General features: G+C 45.7%; 1 protein-coding gene across 6 annotated transcripts in view; it reads right to left on the bottom strand.

The window, feature by feature from the left end:
• Positions 1-17,233, bottom strand: part of RALGAPA2 (Ral GTPase activating protein catalytic subunit alpha 2) — a 281,664-nt gene that overhangs the window by 242,745 nt on the left and 21,686 nt on the right. For all 6 annotated transcript variants that reach the window (XM_082431631.1, XM_082431628.1, XM_082431630.1 and 3 more), the window contains exons 2-3: positions 16,071-16,181; positions 10,754-10,806 (exon numbers count right to left, since the gene is read on the bottom strand). In XM_082431631.1, the coding sequence (XP_082287757.1) occupies positions 10,754-10,806; positions 16,071-16,181 (164 nt within the window). The remainder of the gene's footprint in view (positions 1-10,753; positions 10,807-16,070; positions 16,182-17,233) is intronic.

The raw sequence follows: 17,233 nt of genomic DNA, 5'->3' as shown, positions 1-17,233 counted from the left end.
CCCACAGCAAACCAGATGCCTACATGTGAATCCAGCATGTGATACAGAGAACTGGAGTAAACTACAGCTCTTTTGAAAAGCAAATAAAATTCAAAGTACTGAGAAAAAAAGATGATTCGAAAAGTGTAGAGCCAGCTGTATGTGTCTGAAGTTTAAAAAAAAAAGATATTCTAGAGCTGGGAGTTTATCAGCCACACTCCTCACTTCCTCAACATATTAAGTGATTCATGTTCCAGCAAATAAAGAGATTAGTTAAACAATCCAAAAACAAGGATGCAGGTGCATAAACACTATGAACAATGAGCTATATTTATATAATTGGAATTAATGTGGGTATGAAAAATAGAGTAAATCCTCAAAATCATTAACATAAGAGAAATAAATTCCAAAAAACATTAAAATAATCTGGATATAAAATGCTTAAAATAGGTGAAAAGTAAGAAGTACAAAAGATATGTGGTGTTAAAGTAAAAGTACCACCAAACACTGCTTTATTCTTGATATGGAAAACAAAAAGAAAAAGGTTCAAATAGCATTTTGTTAATTTAAAGACAATTATTGGAACGATAGAAAATTGAAAGTATATCTCCCAAATTTCAAAGCATTGAAAGTCAATAACCTCTCCCCCAAAAAAACAAAAGTAGAAAAAACTTTTAATGTTAATTATCACATAAAAATAATAAATATAAATAAGTTAAATTCCTCTACCAAAGACCAAGTCAATCAGAACTGGCTTTCAAACACAGAAAGATTAACAATAAAATACAGAAAATGACATGGTGGCACGTAATTCTACCCATAATACGTTGTGGTCTTGCCCTGAATAACCCACTCACTGGAACACACCCAAGAGGAGTCCTCTTTTCACACGAGGATCTGACACAGGAAACCTCAGTCACAATCAAATCTGCTGAGCTCTTCTTCAATTCCAGCTTCTATTTTCTGGCTAAAAACTGTATTTTTCAGATCTTTTCAATTTTGATACCAACACAACCAGTTGTCTGTCTTTTCTGTGCCATTTTTCACAAAATGGAAAAAAAAATTCACTTTCAGAGTGTTTCCAGGTAAGTGGAAAGTAGAGAAATAACAACCCCCTAGTGAGATGCCAGCACGTGGTCCCCACCCTCCCAGAACCTTCGAGGATTTAAACGCCTGCTTCTCCACAGTTAGAAAGCGTCGCAAACCTGCAGTTGGCTCACGACTAACCCCTCTGCCAAGTTCACCCAGCGAATGCCAGGATCTGCGGGAGCAGCTGGTGCCCAGCAGGTTTACAGCCTATCCTGTGTCGGGAGCACATCACACACCGGGTGTCACTCTGTGACAGCCACCACGCCATAGCCAAGCAAAACAAGCCACAGAAAACTGACAACACAGCAAGTCTGTGTACAACTCTCCTAAACTGACAGACGAAGAAACCAACTCGTCCAAACTGTGTTCCCATATGAATTCCAATCAATTTAAAGGGAGAGAAAAAGCTCTTTACGTATCTCCTGCTGTTCTAACAGTAAATACAACGTGCTCGAGTTTCACTGTGAGGTTTCCATACGTGTAGTCCTGATGCAGTTTCTACCCTCTGCCCTTGCAGGGTTCCTGGAAGCATCTGCTGGTGCTGCCTTTGGGCGACCCACTCCTGAAGGTGTCAGCTACCCAGGAGAGCGGGGCCAGGGCACCCGGGCTGCGGCAGAGAAAAGGGGGAATGTAATTTCACACAGCCGCAAACAGCTCCAGACATCTCCAGTTTCCCTTCCTCCAAGGTAAACTGAGTAATTCAGTATATCCTGTTGGGTCAATCCCAAGTTTCTCACCTGGAAGTCACAAGGCATAAGGAAAACTGTAGTCTTGGTATTAAATTTAGAGTTAAAATGTCCATTGAAAATGGCTCCTTTCAACTCAGACACTCATCCCAAATTATTAACACGCTGTAATAAGATAATCAAATTGTAACTACAAACAATGCATTCACAGAATTCTAGAAAGGACTCGATGTTTATGCTTTGCTTCCATCTTCCAGTCTGCAGAGATCATAAACATTTCATGATCAAAAGCAGACACCAGAATAACCATGTGCTACAGCAACAGAAGACCCGGGCCCTGTGTTCTGTTATGTCCCCAGCATCCCGTATAGGACCCAGCACTGAGAAGCGATTACTGAGTTAACTCACCACCACAAACAACACCTGAGACCAGGGAGAAAGGGCATGACGGGCCACCCAGCCTCCACTGCAACCCTGGCCGAGGAAGTCTCAGGGGGTGTCGGGGAGCAGGTCACACTCTGCCGTGACACGAATGCCACCACCTGGAGTTGCCCCCAACCAAGGGCCCAATGTTGATAAAAACAGCAAGCATGAATAACGCTATGAAGAAAGCCAGAACAATTCTATGTCTCTATGATCACTTTAAATATACGCAACACACTAAAATAAACCCCGATGTCATAAAGATGACCAAGTATCCTGGTCATGCTCGCCAGCCGGAACTCAGGGCGGCTTTGGGGATGGAGAGGAGTATCTGTCGGCCCAGTTCTCCGGGAACTGTGAGCTGAGCCTGACTTTTCTCAGCTGCAATCAGTCATTTAGAATTACGGCAATGACCCAGGAGCCGCGTTCAAACTTGGAATCATTCCTTTAAACAAACAAGCAAAAAAGTCCACTGAAGCATCCAACTCTTTGAAATTCTCAATAAGTACTTAAATTCCAAGAATTTAAGAAGAATCTGTTTTTCGTGTTCATTTTATTTGTTCTTGTCCCTCCTCCACTCACCAGCAGTAAAGTGGTCCTTACGGGAAAAAGACATAAAAAGCACTAACAGTGTGAGAGGCCCGCGAAGTCCTTCCCCTCAGCGGTTTTCTGCACGCTGGACAGTCTGGAATAACTAATGACAAATAAAGCAGGGGCGAGCAGGGCTGTGGAAACTAGTTAATTGTAAAAATACAATTCTGCTGCCTTGCTCTGTGTTATTTGCTCAGAAGAGAAAAGGGCCGTGACTTAATATCCTGCAGGTCATCTGCCCTGAATGCATAGACCTGGCCGTGATTCAGTCCAAGCGTTTCCCCTGAACCTCCGCAGGAGCTTCTAATTTGTTTTCATTTTCAAAGAGTTAGAAAAGATAAACAGTTCCACCAAAAGAAGAAGGATGGTGGGGGAGGCGGAGAGAGGTTGGGAGGACAAACATCTCAGAATTGATTATAATCCTATTATATCCATAATTCTAGCTTCTCTTCAGGCAATTCTTCTTCACTGTTAATATCTGAAGCAGAATGAGGTAATTAAGTGTGAAAAGATAAATAAATGCGTGTGTGGTAAATACAGTTAATCCTCAAATCGCTGGCTGGCACAGAGAAAGCAACTGCACAGAGCGAAGACCAGCGCATCATGTCACCTCCTCTCGCACACCCCCAGGCACCTCACCAGTCCAGCTGAATTATCATCATCTGGAAAGCTATTAAAAGTCCTTTCACCTATTTTGAGGAAAAGAATCTGAGGCTAAATCCACTTCTATATAAGCTCCCTTGGAACACTGAAGAACCAGAGAGCCTGGGTTGAATTCCATTAAAGTCAGACAGAGATTCCACTAGAGCCCTGGATTCCCAGCCGGTCAGTAACAATTCCCCAACGTCAGCGTGCCCAGCAAGGCTGCCACCCACGAGTCCCCTCTAAGCCAGCATCACTCCCACAGACGCTAGGTAGGAGGCTTGTCAGACAAACTGTCATCTTTGCTAGTAACAGAAAAACAAAACCTAAGGACCCCAGTGTCACCCCTCCTCCTCTGCTGGCCCCTGAAGAAGCCCCGTGTCACCTGCGCTCTCTGGGCAGCTCACCGCTGGCTCTGATGTCCAGTCCTCCCCAGCCAGAACCTCCCACCACAGGAAGGGCGAGGAGGACCAGCGGGCACTGCCCTGGGTGGACACCCACAGTGTTTTCTTTATCTCGATGGGTGGCTGGAGGGAAGGGGCGAGGTGAAGTACAAACCCATTTGACTGGCCCTGGTTCATACTATTATTTTCATCTTAAAATAAGCATGAAAAGAGCAGGATGAAATCTGGTGTGGCTTTTCAACCCTGTGTCTGCAGAACGCCACTCTGGGGCCCTGCTGTCCCACCCAAGGAGGCAGGTGCGCGTGCCCCTCGGCCCAAGGCATGTTCTGGTAAAACCCTAAACCTGCAGTGAAGTCCCCTCCCCATGAGGACAGGGACAGGCCACATGCTGAGGACTTAACCAGGTGTCTGACAAAGAGGAAACAAGTCTTCCAGACGAGGTCGCCAGGCTCCGCGGGAAGACACCATGGCCTCTCTAATCGGCCGCCACTAGCACACGTGTGGCTATTTAAGTTTAAAATTTAAATCAAATCAAACTACTTACAATTAAAATTTATGTTGCCCAGTCACACCAGCCACATTCCCAGCACAAAGTAGCCCATGTAGCCAGTGGTCACCTAACTGCATGCAGAATATTCCCATTATCCCAGAAAGTTCTAGTGAACAGAGCTGCTCGAGAGAAGAAAGCAACTGAGGTGTGTAGATACTCAAAGGCTGATCAAAGTGATTTGATATTAAAACTAAATAAAAGCATGAAACTAAATTTCATGCTGAAAAAGACTCCTCTGTGAACTTCTTACTTTGAAGACGTCTCGTTTGGAGACTTCCATCAAAGCTACCTTTGTGGGACCCTAGGCTGCTGGCAGAGCTGAAGAGCCCCCAGACCTCATCTGGTCCCACCCCTGCCACAGGGACGCGGACCCCAAGGCAAAGGAAGGTTCATTGCCTCAGTCAGGGCCGCGTGGCTCGCTGTGCCAAAGCCAGATCCAAACCTCGCCGGCCCTTCTGCTACCTTTCTCCCATCCCCTTTGTCCAGGGAGTAATAGACGAGAAAAGAAAGTATTTTTAATATAAAAGTACCACATAAACCCCATGGGAGATAAGTCGAGAATTTAAGAGGCTTTAATCCAACAATAAATATTAACAAGTGCCAATCGGTGTGGGGCACACAAAGGATTACAAGGGGCCCCAGGAACTTCCTAGTCTCCGTAAGACACCTGAAGGGAAAACAGGGAACACCCGGCTGTAATGCAATGGTAACAAGTGGGAGTGCATTATACAAGCGGACAGAAGAGAACCGGCACCTCTAGCCGGAGCTGCCAGGAGAAACGAGGGGTCTGAACACAGCCGGAAAGACTGGGCCGGAAGAGCAGGAGAGCAGAGGGCAGGCCCTGAAAAGAGAGCTGCAGAAACCAAGAGGCAGGAGTGAAACTGCGTGCAGAGAGGCCAGGGGGCAGCAAGCCAGGTGTGGGCGACAGGGCTCTCACAGAGTGACCCCAGCAGCCGAACAGGGAGCCCCAGGGACTCCGAGTGTGAGACCAGCTCCCGCCACACTTCACAGGACAACAAGAGCCCGTTTAGCCTCTAGGAAGAAAAAAAACAGGGTTTATTGAATCTGGTGGGGTAAGTTAGAAAATTCAAAAATAAGGTATCTAGAAATCAAATGTCCTGTGTATCTGTGATTTCTAACTCTGTGATATTTGAAAAACAGATGAATAAGTAGCACTCTGAGGCCAGGATATGTGTAAGTTTTAATATGAAACCTCTTTTGCTGACGCACATTTTAATTGGGGACTGGGAGGCTGGGGAAATGCCTTGCTATCAAACTCTATCCAAACTACCCCACTTCTCTACCAAAGGGGGGATGACATACAGCACGGCAGACGGCCTGAAACAACATCTAAGAACCCCATCTTCTTGTTTCCTGTGATGCTCTGGCACCTGGGGCCCTGCTGCACTGGCAGGGCTGCCCTCCCAGGTTAGTGAGATCCTGGGAGCACCTGCCCGCACACCTTCGACATGCAAACCAGCCAAGCCCAACTCCACACCACAGCCACCTCCTTTAATGGGACCTCACACTCCGGGACACTATGCCCTGCCCGAATCGCCTGGCGACCAGGTACTGAACAGCTGGGGACCAGCCCCACAGCCCAGAGCCCGCAGAAACTATTCACACTAGCCAATCCTGAACCTGCTCAGCCTGCTCGCGACCTTGCCTGGCCCATTCCTTCCTGCAGAAACCACCTCGGTTCCTCTCTCTGCCTGCTCTTTTCACCTTGGAGCTTCTCTTTATGGCCCCACCTGACGCGCCATGCCTCCTGCTTGTAAGGCACTGGCTGCGCTGTAATAACGTCTTCCTTCATGCCAATCATTTTCAGGTCTGTGTGTCTTACCACACCTGATTAAAACAAATCCCAGGAACCATTAACACCTCTCAACTGCTGAATGCAGAAGGTGCTCAGAGTCAAGTGAATTATTTGATCCTGAAACCCATTCACTAGGTGCCTTACATTTTTACACCAACCCTCCTTTTCCCCTATGTAGGCAGCCACCTCAAGGGCCACCATCTAAGTGTCACTTCTGAAAAGGGCCTTTCAGAATTTTCTGACTCATAAGGTGGTTACTGGAGCACTGACATGTCCATTCTCACCAGTGGACTCTTCAGGTTACCATGAAACGTAAGATGTGCTCCATGAGGGCAGGGCGTTCCATCCATCCCACTGCCCATTGCCATACCTCCAGCACCTAGAAGTGTGCCTGACACGCAGTAGGTACCCAATAAACGTGTCTGATGAATGAATGGCCTGTACAAGAAAAGGCATGTGTTGGTATAGGTGGCCCATGGAATACAGCTTGAATATCGAGACTTCTAAGTGGTGAGCAGCCTGGCGCTGAGTTAAGGAATGGGTTCTAGAGTGAGACCAGAGGTTAAATCTCTATCTACCATTGGACAGATGTGCAATCTTGGGCAAGTCACCTGACACAACCAAGCCCCCAACCTTCCATTGATAAAAACTGGAAAGACTGAACCTATTTCCGAGGGAAAGGATTAAACAGGATGGCCTGGGTAAAACATTTACATTCTGGTCAAGTCAGCAACGTTGATTCATTTGATGGGGTCCCACACCATCATCCTGCAGGCCCATCTGAAACACATGGCAATGACAGATGAAATATCTTTTTAAAAGAAGAGTAAAATTAAGGAGTCATAACCTCAATTAGACGTGACACACATCTCCATGAACCGGCAACAAGAGAAACTCCAAGTGGTACAGAGATTTGAAGCCACAGGCAATGGTAGCTGAAGGTCAGCTTCTGAGGGGTACAGTGCTGCCACCCAACATAAAGATGGGAAGGTCCACTCGCTGCCTGAAGGAGACTCGGACTGGGCTGGCAGCCTTGACTGTCGCTACTTGCTCCATCCGAGCAGTGTGATGTCTTCGGTGGCTCACTATATTCAAAAAATGACTGTTTCCTTTCTCAAAGGTTCCCTTCCAAACAGCCCTGACTCACAAAGCAGGCAGCAGCTCTCCTAAGACTCCTCTTTCCTGCCTTCTTAACTCCCTTACCTCCGTGCTTTCTTTCAATCCATTTCTTATTTATAGACAGTCTTTACATGGTATCCCTTCTGTGATTTAACATGTCTTAATAATACCACTTCTTCTAAAGGAAGCCTTTCCCAATTATTTACACCTTGATAAGTAGTTACCTTCAAATCCTCATAAACCATCTCTTTACGTGGCACTAACTTGTAGAAGGTAGCGGTGAAGTTACTAAATTCTCAGAACGAACCATACAAATTACAACCTACCTTCTGAAGCTAGAGACAGAGAGAGAACATAAACAAAAACAAAAGCAATGCAAGTTCATTTTTCATTCATATTTACTGTGCCAAATGAAGGTTTTATGAAGCTTTGAGTAATATATATTTGTTCTCTTATATAGGCAACACATCCCCTGTAGATGGTAATGTATGGGGAGTAACACGCTCCTTAATCTAGACTTTCTGGACACGAGGAGGTGGTGTTGAAACCCCCTCTGTGTGGGTACAGGACTACAGGCTCTGATGGGCTTTCCTGTTGCAGGACAGTGACAGCAAAGGTAACTGTTATTGGGCTTCGAAGGACACAGGGAAACCAGCAAGGGACTTAAAAAGCAGTGAGAGAGGAAGCAGGAGGGGAGGGAACGCCAAGGACACAGGAGGATCTATGGACATCTGCGCGCTCCAGACGCCCGTGCCCATCCCAAGGTGGGTGTGAGGAACTGAACCTGGGATGCCAGTAATGAACCAGGACCCTCAAGTGGAGCCAAAGTGATCCCAAACAAGAGCACTCCCAGACCCCCTGCAAAAGCAAAGACAAACCCTCCAGAAAAAAATGGGATTCTCCAGAAAAAAATGGGATTCAAACCAGACCCCCAGCAAAAGCAAAGACAAACCCTCTGGGAAAACAGGATTCAAGCAGATTAAATCTGCATCCGATGAAATCTGATCTCAAAATCATATCACAAAACATACAAGAAAAGAAGCCATTGTGAGAGATGGCAGAAATAACCAACAGCTTTCGACAACCAAAGACAGACTTCAGATAGAAGAATGATCAGATACAGAGCATGAACTCTTCCACGTTAAATGTTTCAGAAAATAAAAGATGTCTAAAAATGAACAAGGATCAAGAGACCATCAAAAGCAACCAGCCACATATGAATATCAAACCAAAAGAAGTTAAAACATAGAAATTAAAAGCTCAATAGCACAGTGAAGCAGCAGATTAGACCCAAATGGAGAAAGTGCCCTGGGGAGAGACAGCCGAGGCAACCTGGCAGAGCGCAAGGCCAGGAGACAGGGTGGGGAGGACGGAGGTGAGCCAGAGGGATGTGGAGGACAGACCAAGAAGTTTGCATGGGAATCCTAGAAAGTACGGCCAGAAAGAAGAGGAAAGAGTCAATAATTGAGAAGAAAGTAGCAGAGAATTTGACAGACATTATAAAAGATTTGAATCCAGAAATACAGGAAGCACACAGATACCAAGCAAGAAATTTTCAACTAGACATTTCGTGGTGAGGCTGCAGAACCCAAGAATAAATAAGACAAGGATGTTAAGATAAGCCAGAGAGAAAAGGCATTTAAAGGAACAGCAATTAGACTGAGAACAGAGCTTAAAACTGCGACGGCAACTGAAAGATAGTAAAATCATACCTGTAAAGTGTAACATAAATGCTTTTATTACTACTACTACTTCTAATAATAAGAAATAGCAACAGTTTGGAGACAGTGAAGATTAATCGAAAGCAGATAAAATTGAAGGGATTATGTATGACTCTTAAAAGAAGGACTGTGCCAATAAGTTTTAAAACTGGTGATAAGACCAAATTCCTTGAATTCTTAGAAAAATATATAATTTACCAAACCAGAATCAAGAAGAAATATAAAACCTGAATCATCATAGAGTAATCCAAAAACTATTAAAGAAATGGAAGTAGTTAAAAGTCCTCCCACTAAAAAAAACAAAACCAAAAAAGCACCAGTTTCAGACGGTTTTTACAGGAAAGACTAAAAAAATTTCCAGGAGCAGATGAGTCCAATTTTACACAAACTATTTTATATAATAGAAAAAGAACAGACACTTGACAACAGGTCCTGTAACCTTTGTAACAGGCTCATTCAAAACAGTATGAGGAAAGGAAATCCAGACCAACCTCAGTTGTGAACATAGATCCAAAAATGCAAACATAATACTAGCCTTCCCAAAACTCAGAACTGGAATTCACCACATTAATATTCATGAAGAATCGTCTTGATCAATGCAGAAAAAAACTTTTGAAAACTTCAAAACCCATCTATGATTTTTTATAAATCTTACCAACCTAGGAATAGAAACAAACTTCCTTATTATGATAAAGAGTGTCCACCAAAAATTTACAGAAAACATTATTCTTAATGATGAAACATTAACAAAACTCTCTTTAAATCAGAAACAGGAAGACCACCTTTATCATTCCCATCTACCAGCACGCTGCAGGGCCACGCCAGTGGAGGAAGACGAGGAGACCAGAGTCACCTTTATTCCCAGACGATCTGCCTACCTACCAAGAAAACCAAAACCATCTACAGACAAAATGTTGGAATTAAATCACATACATCCACCTGACCCGGCAGTGGGAATGGAATGAACAAACCAGCACTAGATTCAAACACACAGATAAAGGTTAGAAATAACGTTGACTATGCACCAGATGAGACCATGTTTATGACACTCAAAACCAAACAAAACCCCATGGTGCATTGTTTAGGGGTACAAACGCTTGTGGAAAATCACCTTTGAAAAGAAAGGGAATGGCACAAAGGGCAGGGCATGGCTGCCTTTGGAGCAGAGAAGGGATGGGGTCAGGGGAGAGGCAACTGCCACTTCTGGATCTTAAACTGAGGGGAGGGCAAGGGGGGGCAAGCATGCAAGCTTTACCCTCACGCTTCAGAACTTGCATATGGGGACTTCCCTGGTGGTCCAATGGGTAAGACTCCACACTCCCAATGCAGGGGGCCCGGGTTCGATCCCTGGTCAGGGAACTAGATCTCACACATATGCCGCAACTAAGATCCCACACGCAGCAAAGAAGATCCTGCGTGTAGCAACTAAGACCGGGTGCAGCCAAATAAATATTTTAAAAAATAAATAAGTTTATATGACCTTCTCGAAGAGCAATTTGGCAATATCAGTATTTAAAATGTGCGTACAATTTCCCATCTAGGTACCCATACAGGAAAAATTCTCCCACAAGGAAAACAAATCAGAAGACCATTCTTAGCAGCACTGTTTGTAAAAGAGGAAGGAAGGGTATACATGTCCATCATTTTTACTTATCTTCAAGTAAAATTAGAGATCTAAAATACCATATTTTTGACAAGAATGTTAAAAGCTAAATGAATTAATAAAAACTTACTTCAAAAAGAAAGAGGATGGAGTCCAGCTCCTCCCTTTGTGACTTATTATTCCCTGGAATATATAAAAGAAAATCAGTTATCATGACAATGTGCAAATTTTAGGATATTAAAAATTATGCTAAAAGGTATCTTAAAACATTCAAGCCTCAACATGCAGACATTCAGTCAAAGATCCCAGGAGGTGCTGTGCAGCCCGTGTTAGGGATGCCGGTGGGTGACGGAGCCAGACTGCCCAGGGCCACGTTCAGCAGAGCTGCTCCTCGCTAGCTGGTGGCACACAGCTTCCAGGCTTTCTAAGTTTTAATCAACAGTGGAGCGTCTTCCCCCCCAACAAGAGGGGTCCACTTCTCCAGCCCTTGAATCCGAGAGGCCCCGTGACCTGCTCTGCTCCCTGATGACAGCAAATGTGAAGCCAGCTTGAAAAGCCTTCTGCACCTGTGAGCGTGGAGCCCTAAGGCCACCCTGTGAAGGAGCCCAAGAGAGCCTGCCAGCTGGGGAAGAGGGGCCACATGGAGGAGCACTAAGGCACCCTGGGCAGTGGCTTGCTAACCAGGACACGTGTGAATGAGGCCACCCGCCACAAGCTGGTCAGAGGCGTGAGCCAGCCCAAACCAGAGGAACTGTCCAACAGACCCAGAAAATCACAAGCTAAGTGACTGGTAGTTGTTTTAAGGTGCTCAGTGTTGGGATGGTCTGTTGTGCAACTTGTTACGCAGCACAAACTGACTGATGGTCTTGAACCACCACATGTTCCTAAAGGATAGATGGAACAAAGGGGGGAGGGGCGTGGCCTTTTAAAAACAGGATTTTAGGTTGTAGGGGGTTTTTTAGATATGGATTTTTATTTTTTTGTTTGTTATTGATTGTACATAATATCACATTTTTCTCCTCCACACACCTGTGAAAAATAGTGAAGTAGAACAGAGCTAGGAAGCAAGATAAAAATCACATAATTTCATATTTGAAATATCTACCACATTTGGCAAGAAAAAGAAAATTTAAGTTCAAGATTTATACCAATTTATAAATCACAGGGGAAAAAACAGAAATCCATTTAAAAAGAACACATGTTGGCATCCTGGGCACATGCCCACATGTGACTTGACCTGCTAGAGGCTGGAGCGGCGCCCCTTACAGGGCCTGAGCCTCAGCTGCGGGGCCTCTCCCAGACCCCCACTCCGTGCTCGGCCTCTGCCTCAGGTCTCACAGGAACAGCCAGGGGTCCACACGCTCCTCTCCACGGCCTCTTCTTTCCATGTGACCCTGTCTCAGCCCACTCCCACACCAGGCACCATCTGCTGCCTCCCGTTCCTCAGCCTGCGACCAGGGAAACGCGTCCCCTAAAACCTTCCCAGGACCGCGCAGCTCCTCTGGCTTCATCCTCACACCTTCCCAGAGACCACCTCACGTGCAGCTCACTGTCTCGCTGCCCGCTTGCACCATCCCCGTCTGTCTGCCTTCCGATCCGCTGGCCGCTCAGGATGCTCCTTTCAATGACGACACCCTTCCCCATCCTGCTGCTCCTCAACTCTGTGCATTGGCGGGCCCTGCTGACCTGTCATCCCTTGAACTCCTCTGTTCTCAGGCTTCTGTGACAAAACACTTTCCTGGCACCCTCCCGGCTACTCCTTTATTTTCCTCTGTCTGCCCAATAAAAGAAGGAATTCCCCCAAATCCCTGACTGCCACTCTCTCGCTCTGCATACACTCTCTCCCTTGGCAACAGGATGACTGCACCTCCCTTCTCCCAAGCTCCAATCCCTATAATTTAACAGCCCACCTACGCCGAGGTGTGCCCTGGGCACCGCAGACGCAGACTGCCCAAAGCTGGGCTCACCCTCTCGCCCCTCACACCTGGCTCCCCTACAGGGCTCCCTCTGCTGCAAGGGCAGCACAGGAACCAGACTCAACGTCCTGAAAGCATCTCTGGCTTCCCCCTCTGGGATCCCTTTCCCCATGTCCACGTCTCACGATCGGTCGGTGCACCCACGGACCCCTGACACTTTCTCTGCCCTGAACTGCCACATCCCTGGAGCAGGCATCCCCAGACCTCACACGGATGACAACATCAGCCTCCTAACTGGTCTTCCTCCCTCCGGTTCACTCACCACATTATAAGACACTGTCTTAGTAGCCGACGTTCTCGAGAGCCCTGACCACCCAAAGAACGAAGTTCAAATGCCTTAACCTGGAATTGCAGGCTCCCCACGAGGCAAGCATAAACCTCTTTCATACATCTGACGTCTAGAGAAAAAAGAAATGCTTTCCCCAGACATGCCCCAAAGATGGCCTGCCGTCGCTCATTCTCTACCCTCCGTCCCCAAGGCCACCTCGTCCCCAAACCTCCCTCGTGCACTCTACGGGAAATCAGCAACCACAGATGGTGTCTATATCTGATAACACATCTACTTTCTGACCTGTTCCATGGTGAACCACGCCTACGGCTTATTCCCTGACCCATCCACAACTACCACCACCTATGACGCACGTTCAGCATCGGATACGTCTCCGGATTCCTCTCAGGAATCTAGCCCAGTGCCTTGCTCATCGTCAGCTTCAAATCCTGGATGGGTGAATAAATGAAGGATTAAACAGGAGAGGGAGACAGAGCTGCCAGGGCCAGGGTCCACAAGGCCAGGGTCCACAAGGGCGAAAGGCACCCTTCGGGATGCTGAAGGATGGATGGTCTAGGCCCCAGGTAGAAGATGCTCTTGCCTGTCGGTGAGCAACACAGACGACACTTCAATGTCCATCTGTCAACCTATCATCTGTGTTGTTTATTTAATGGGAGAAATATAAAATAGAACAGTGCTTCTCAAGCTTGAGAGCACATGAGTATCAGCGGAGGGCTTGTTAAAACACAAATTGCTGACTTTCCACCCGCAGAGTTTCTGATTCAGGAGGCTTAACGAGTGCCCAGGTGATACCCGTGCTGCTAGTCTAAAAACCACAAGGCGCTCTGAGAGCCACTGGTACAGGGAAGGCGCTCTGAACATGGCATCAAGAAGCCTGGTTGCAATTCCGGCTATACAATTAAATAAATAATCTGTGTGACCTCAGGCCAGTGATATAACCTCTCTGGACATGGTTTTCTCAACTCTAGAATGATGACTGTGAAAAACCCAATCTCCTGAGCCCCTTCCAACCTTAAAACTCTGTGGTCCTGACTCAGTCACTCAGAAGTCAGTCATCCAGAATGATGGCACTTCTGTCCAATGCAGTACTGTAACTGTTTAAAACTGTGGTGGATATAAAGGTGCTAACATGCAAGGATTTCCGAAACACATTACATAAAAGTGAAAGATGATGATGATAATGACAGCTAGCAGTTACTGACCACGGACCACGTGCCACGCTTTGTCCTGGAATCCCAGGACACGTGTCAACCCACTTAATGCTGACAGAAGGAAACTGAGTCACAGATGAAGTAACCTGTCCAAGGAGAAACAGCTAGAAGGGTAGGGCAGGGATCCAAACCTGTCTGGCTCCCCGGGCTACTCTATCCTGCCACACAAATACAGAGCAGAATGTGCAGCGTGACTTTATTGGCTTGGTTTTCAAAGAATATTTCATGTAAGTATTGGGGTGGCCAAAAGTTTCATTCGGTTTTTTCCGTAAGATGGTCTAATAGCACTTAATTGTCTTAAACTTCATTCAAAACAATTTTGTTAGATTGTATTGTGACAGCTGTCACATCAGCATGCATTTAAAAAAAAGACATCAAAATTGGTGAATTTCTGTGTAGCCATTTTATTATTGAAGATGGAAGAAAAAAGCAACATTTTTGGCATATTATGCTTTATTATTTCAAGAAAGGTAAAAACCCAACTGAAACGCAAAAAAAGATTTGTGCAGTGTATGGAGAAGGTGCTGTGACTGATCGAATGTGTGAAAAGTGGTTTGCGAAGTTTTGTGCTGGAGATTTCTCACTGGACGATGCTTCATGGTCGGGTAGACCAGCTGAAGTTGTTAGCAAACAAATCGAGACATTAACTGAGAACAATCAATGTTATACCACATGGGAGATAGCCGACATACTCAAAATATCCAAATCAAGTGTTGAAAATCATCTGTACCAGCTTGGTTATGTCAATCGCTTTGATGTTTGGGTTCCACATAAGTTATGTGAAAAAAACCTTCTTGACCATATTTCCGCATGCAATTCTCTACTTAAACGTAAGCAAAACAGCAAATTGTGATGGGAGATGAAAAGTGGACACTGTACAATAATGTGGAATGGAAGAGATCGTGGGACTAGCGAAATGAACCGCCACCAACCACACCAAAGGCCAGTCTTCATCCAAAGAAGGTGATATTGTGTATATGGTGGGAACGGAAGGGAGTCCTCTATTACGAGCTCCTCCTGGAAAACCAAACAATTAATTCCAACAAGTACTGCTCCCAATTAGACCAAATGAAAGCAGCACTCGACGAAAAGCATCCAAGATTAGTCGATATGATCTTCCATCAGGATAACGCAAGACCGCATGTTTCTTTGATGACCAGGCAAAAACTGTTACAGCTTGGCTGGGAAGTTCTGATTCATCTGCTGTATTCACCAGACATTGCACTTTCGGATTTCCATTTATTCGGTCTTTACAAAATTCTCTTAATGGAAAAAATTTCAATTCCCTGGAAGACTGTAAAAGGCACTTGGAAAAGTTCTTTGCTCAAAAATATAAAACGTTTTGGGAAGATGGAATTATGAAGTTGCCTGAAAAATGGCAGAAGGTAGTGGAACAAAAGGGTGAATACCTTGTTCAATAAAGTTCTTGGTGAAAATGAAAAACGTGTCTTTTACTTTTACTTAAAAACCAAAGGCACTTTTTGGCCAACCCAATATGTATGGGCATAACCATAAACATATATAAACACAGTATATTAATAACATATACAGGACACTTTGATAGTGGTTGCCTCTGCACAGTCAGACTGGGTGTCTGGGCAAACAGACGCATCAGTTTTCATTCCAAACCCTTTAGTGGAATCTGAATTTTTTTAATGGTGTGCATACATTACTTTTCTTTCTTTCTTTTTGAGTAAATTATGCCTCTGGAACTCATGCCTTCTGTGGGTTTCTTCTCCTATTTTCCCTTTGGCTGTTTGTTGTTCAGTTAATGCCTGTACGAGAGAAAGTTCAAGGGAAAGACACCAACCACTGCGAACTTGCAGCTCCACTAAGCGTTTGGCAGGAAAGGAAGCTTAAAAGCACGTAACTTATGGCGCATGACACACACAACCTCTCAGAACTTCCTGAATGTTTATTTAAAAAAACAAAAAACTTTGTATATCAAAAACATTTTGTAGAAATTCTTACCTTTTAATTTCAAACTATTTTCCAGTGTTATAAAATTTTCATAGAAGATGAAATATATCTGAGAATAGTTGGTCTCAAAAAACTGCTTAAGATCGCTTGCATCCACGTTATCTGAAAAGAAAAAGTTCCCAATTAGGACAAACTTACACAATTATCAGAGTTCACAATCTTTTCAGAAATGAAGGAATGTAAAAACGAGCCCTATCCCCTTATAAGACAAAACAAAGCAAAGTGTATTCCAGTCCACTTCTTTCTCCACCTAAGGAGAGCTCTGAGGTGGCCTGGGGCACCTCCCCTCCCCGTCCCAGACCTCAAGGTCAGAGCCTGGGGGCACAGCACCTGCTGAGCAGCTAGAAGGCCAGGGGTAAGTGAGGGTCCAGGGAGGGGCAAGATGACTTCCTGTTAGGGGTGGGGAAGTCAAAGTTCATGGAAGAGGTGGCTGCTGACCCAGACCATAAAGAGGGACGAGTCCGTACGTCTGAGAAACAACTCTGCCAGCAGCCCCGCATGCACGACCCAGCATCTCCTCCCTCCCTCCTGGCTCCCGTGCCACCGCCCAGAGGACAGCAGGCCCTGCCCCGACACCTGCCCACATCCACCTGGGCCACTCGTCACCGTGTCCCTACAGCTTCTACGTGACCCGTCCCACCCCTGCGTGGACACGGAGGACCGCCATGTGCTCCTAGCCTCGTCCCAGCAGTGCGTCTCCCAGCTGCACCAGTGTTGCTAAACCAGGGCTGCGAGTGGATCGGCAGGTGGTGCAGGGAACTTAGCCCAAGAACAGCTTCCCCGCACTCCCCCCATCAGCCCTGGCCCCCGCAGGGGTCGAGCGCCAACACAGCCAGCGTCCCTCGCAGCTCCGGTCAGTCACCCACTGTCAACACACCTCTCTGTACAGGTTCCTTAGCAGACAAGGTTGTCTGTGCGTTTACAGCAGTGTCCTGACCAAGGTGTTAGCTCTTTGGAAGAATACACTTTAGGAAACCTCAGGAAAATTAAAAAGAGCTTCCTTAAAGTTCTACAAGATTACTCAAGAAAAAAAAGTGTGTCGCTATTCAATCTATAACAGAGTCGTATCAGCTTTGGAGGGTCCTAATGTGAATATGCATGAACACACCCACTGCTATGCTTACATTCCATAAAGTCAACACTCTTGCTGGTGA

This window comes from Balaenoptera physalus (genome assembly GCF_965194825.1).
Source record: "Balaenoptera physalus genome assembly, chromosome: 16".
Taxonomy (NCBI): Eukaryota; Metazoa; Chordata; class Mammalia; order Artiodactyla; family Balaenopteridae; genus Balaenoptera; species Balaenoptera physalus.
The sequence above is the reverse complement of the archived record's forward strand: the minus strand, read 5'-3'. Positions and strand labels throughout refer to the sequence as shown.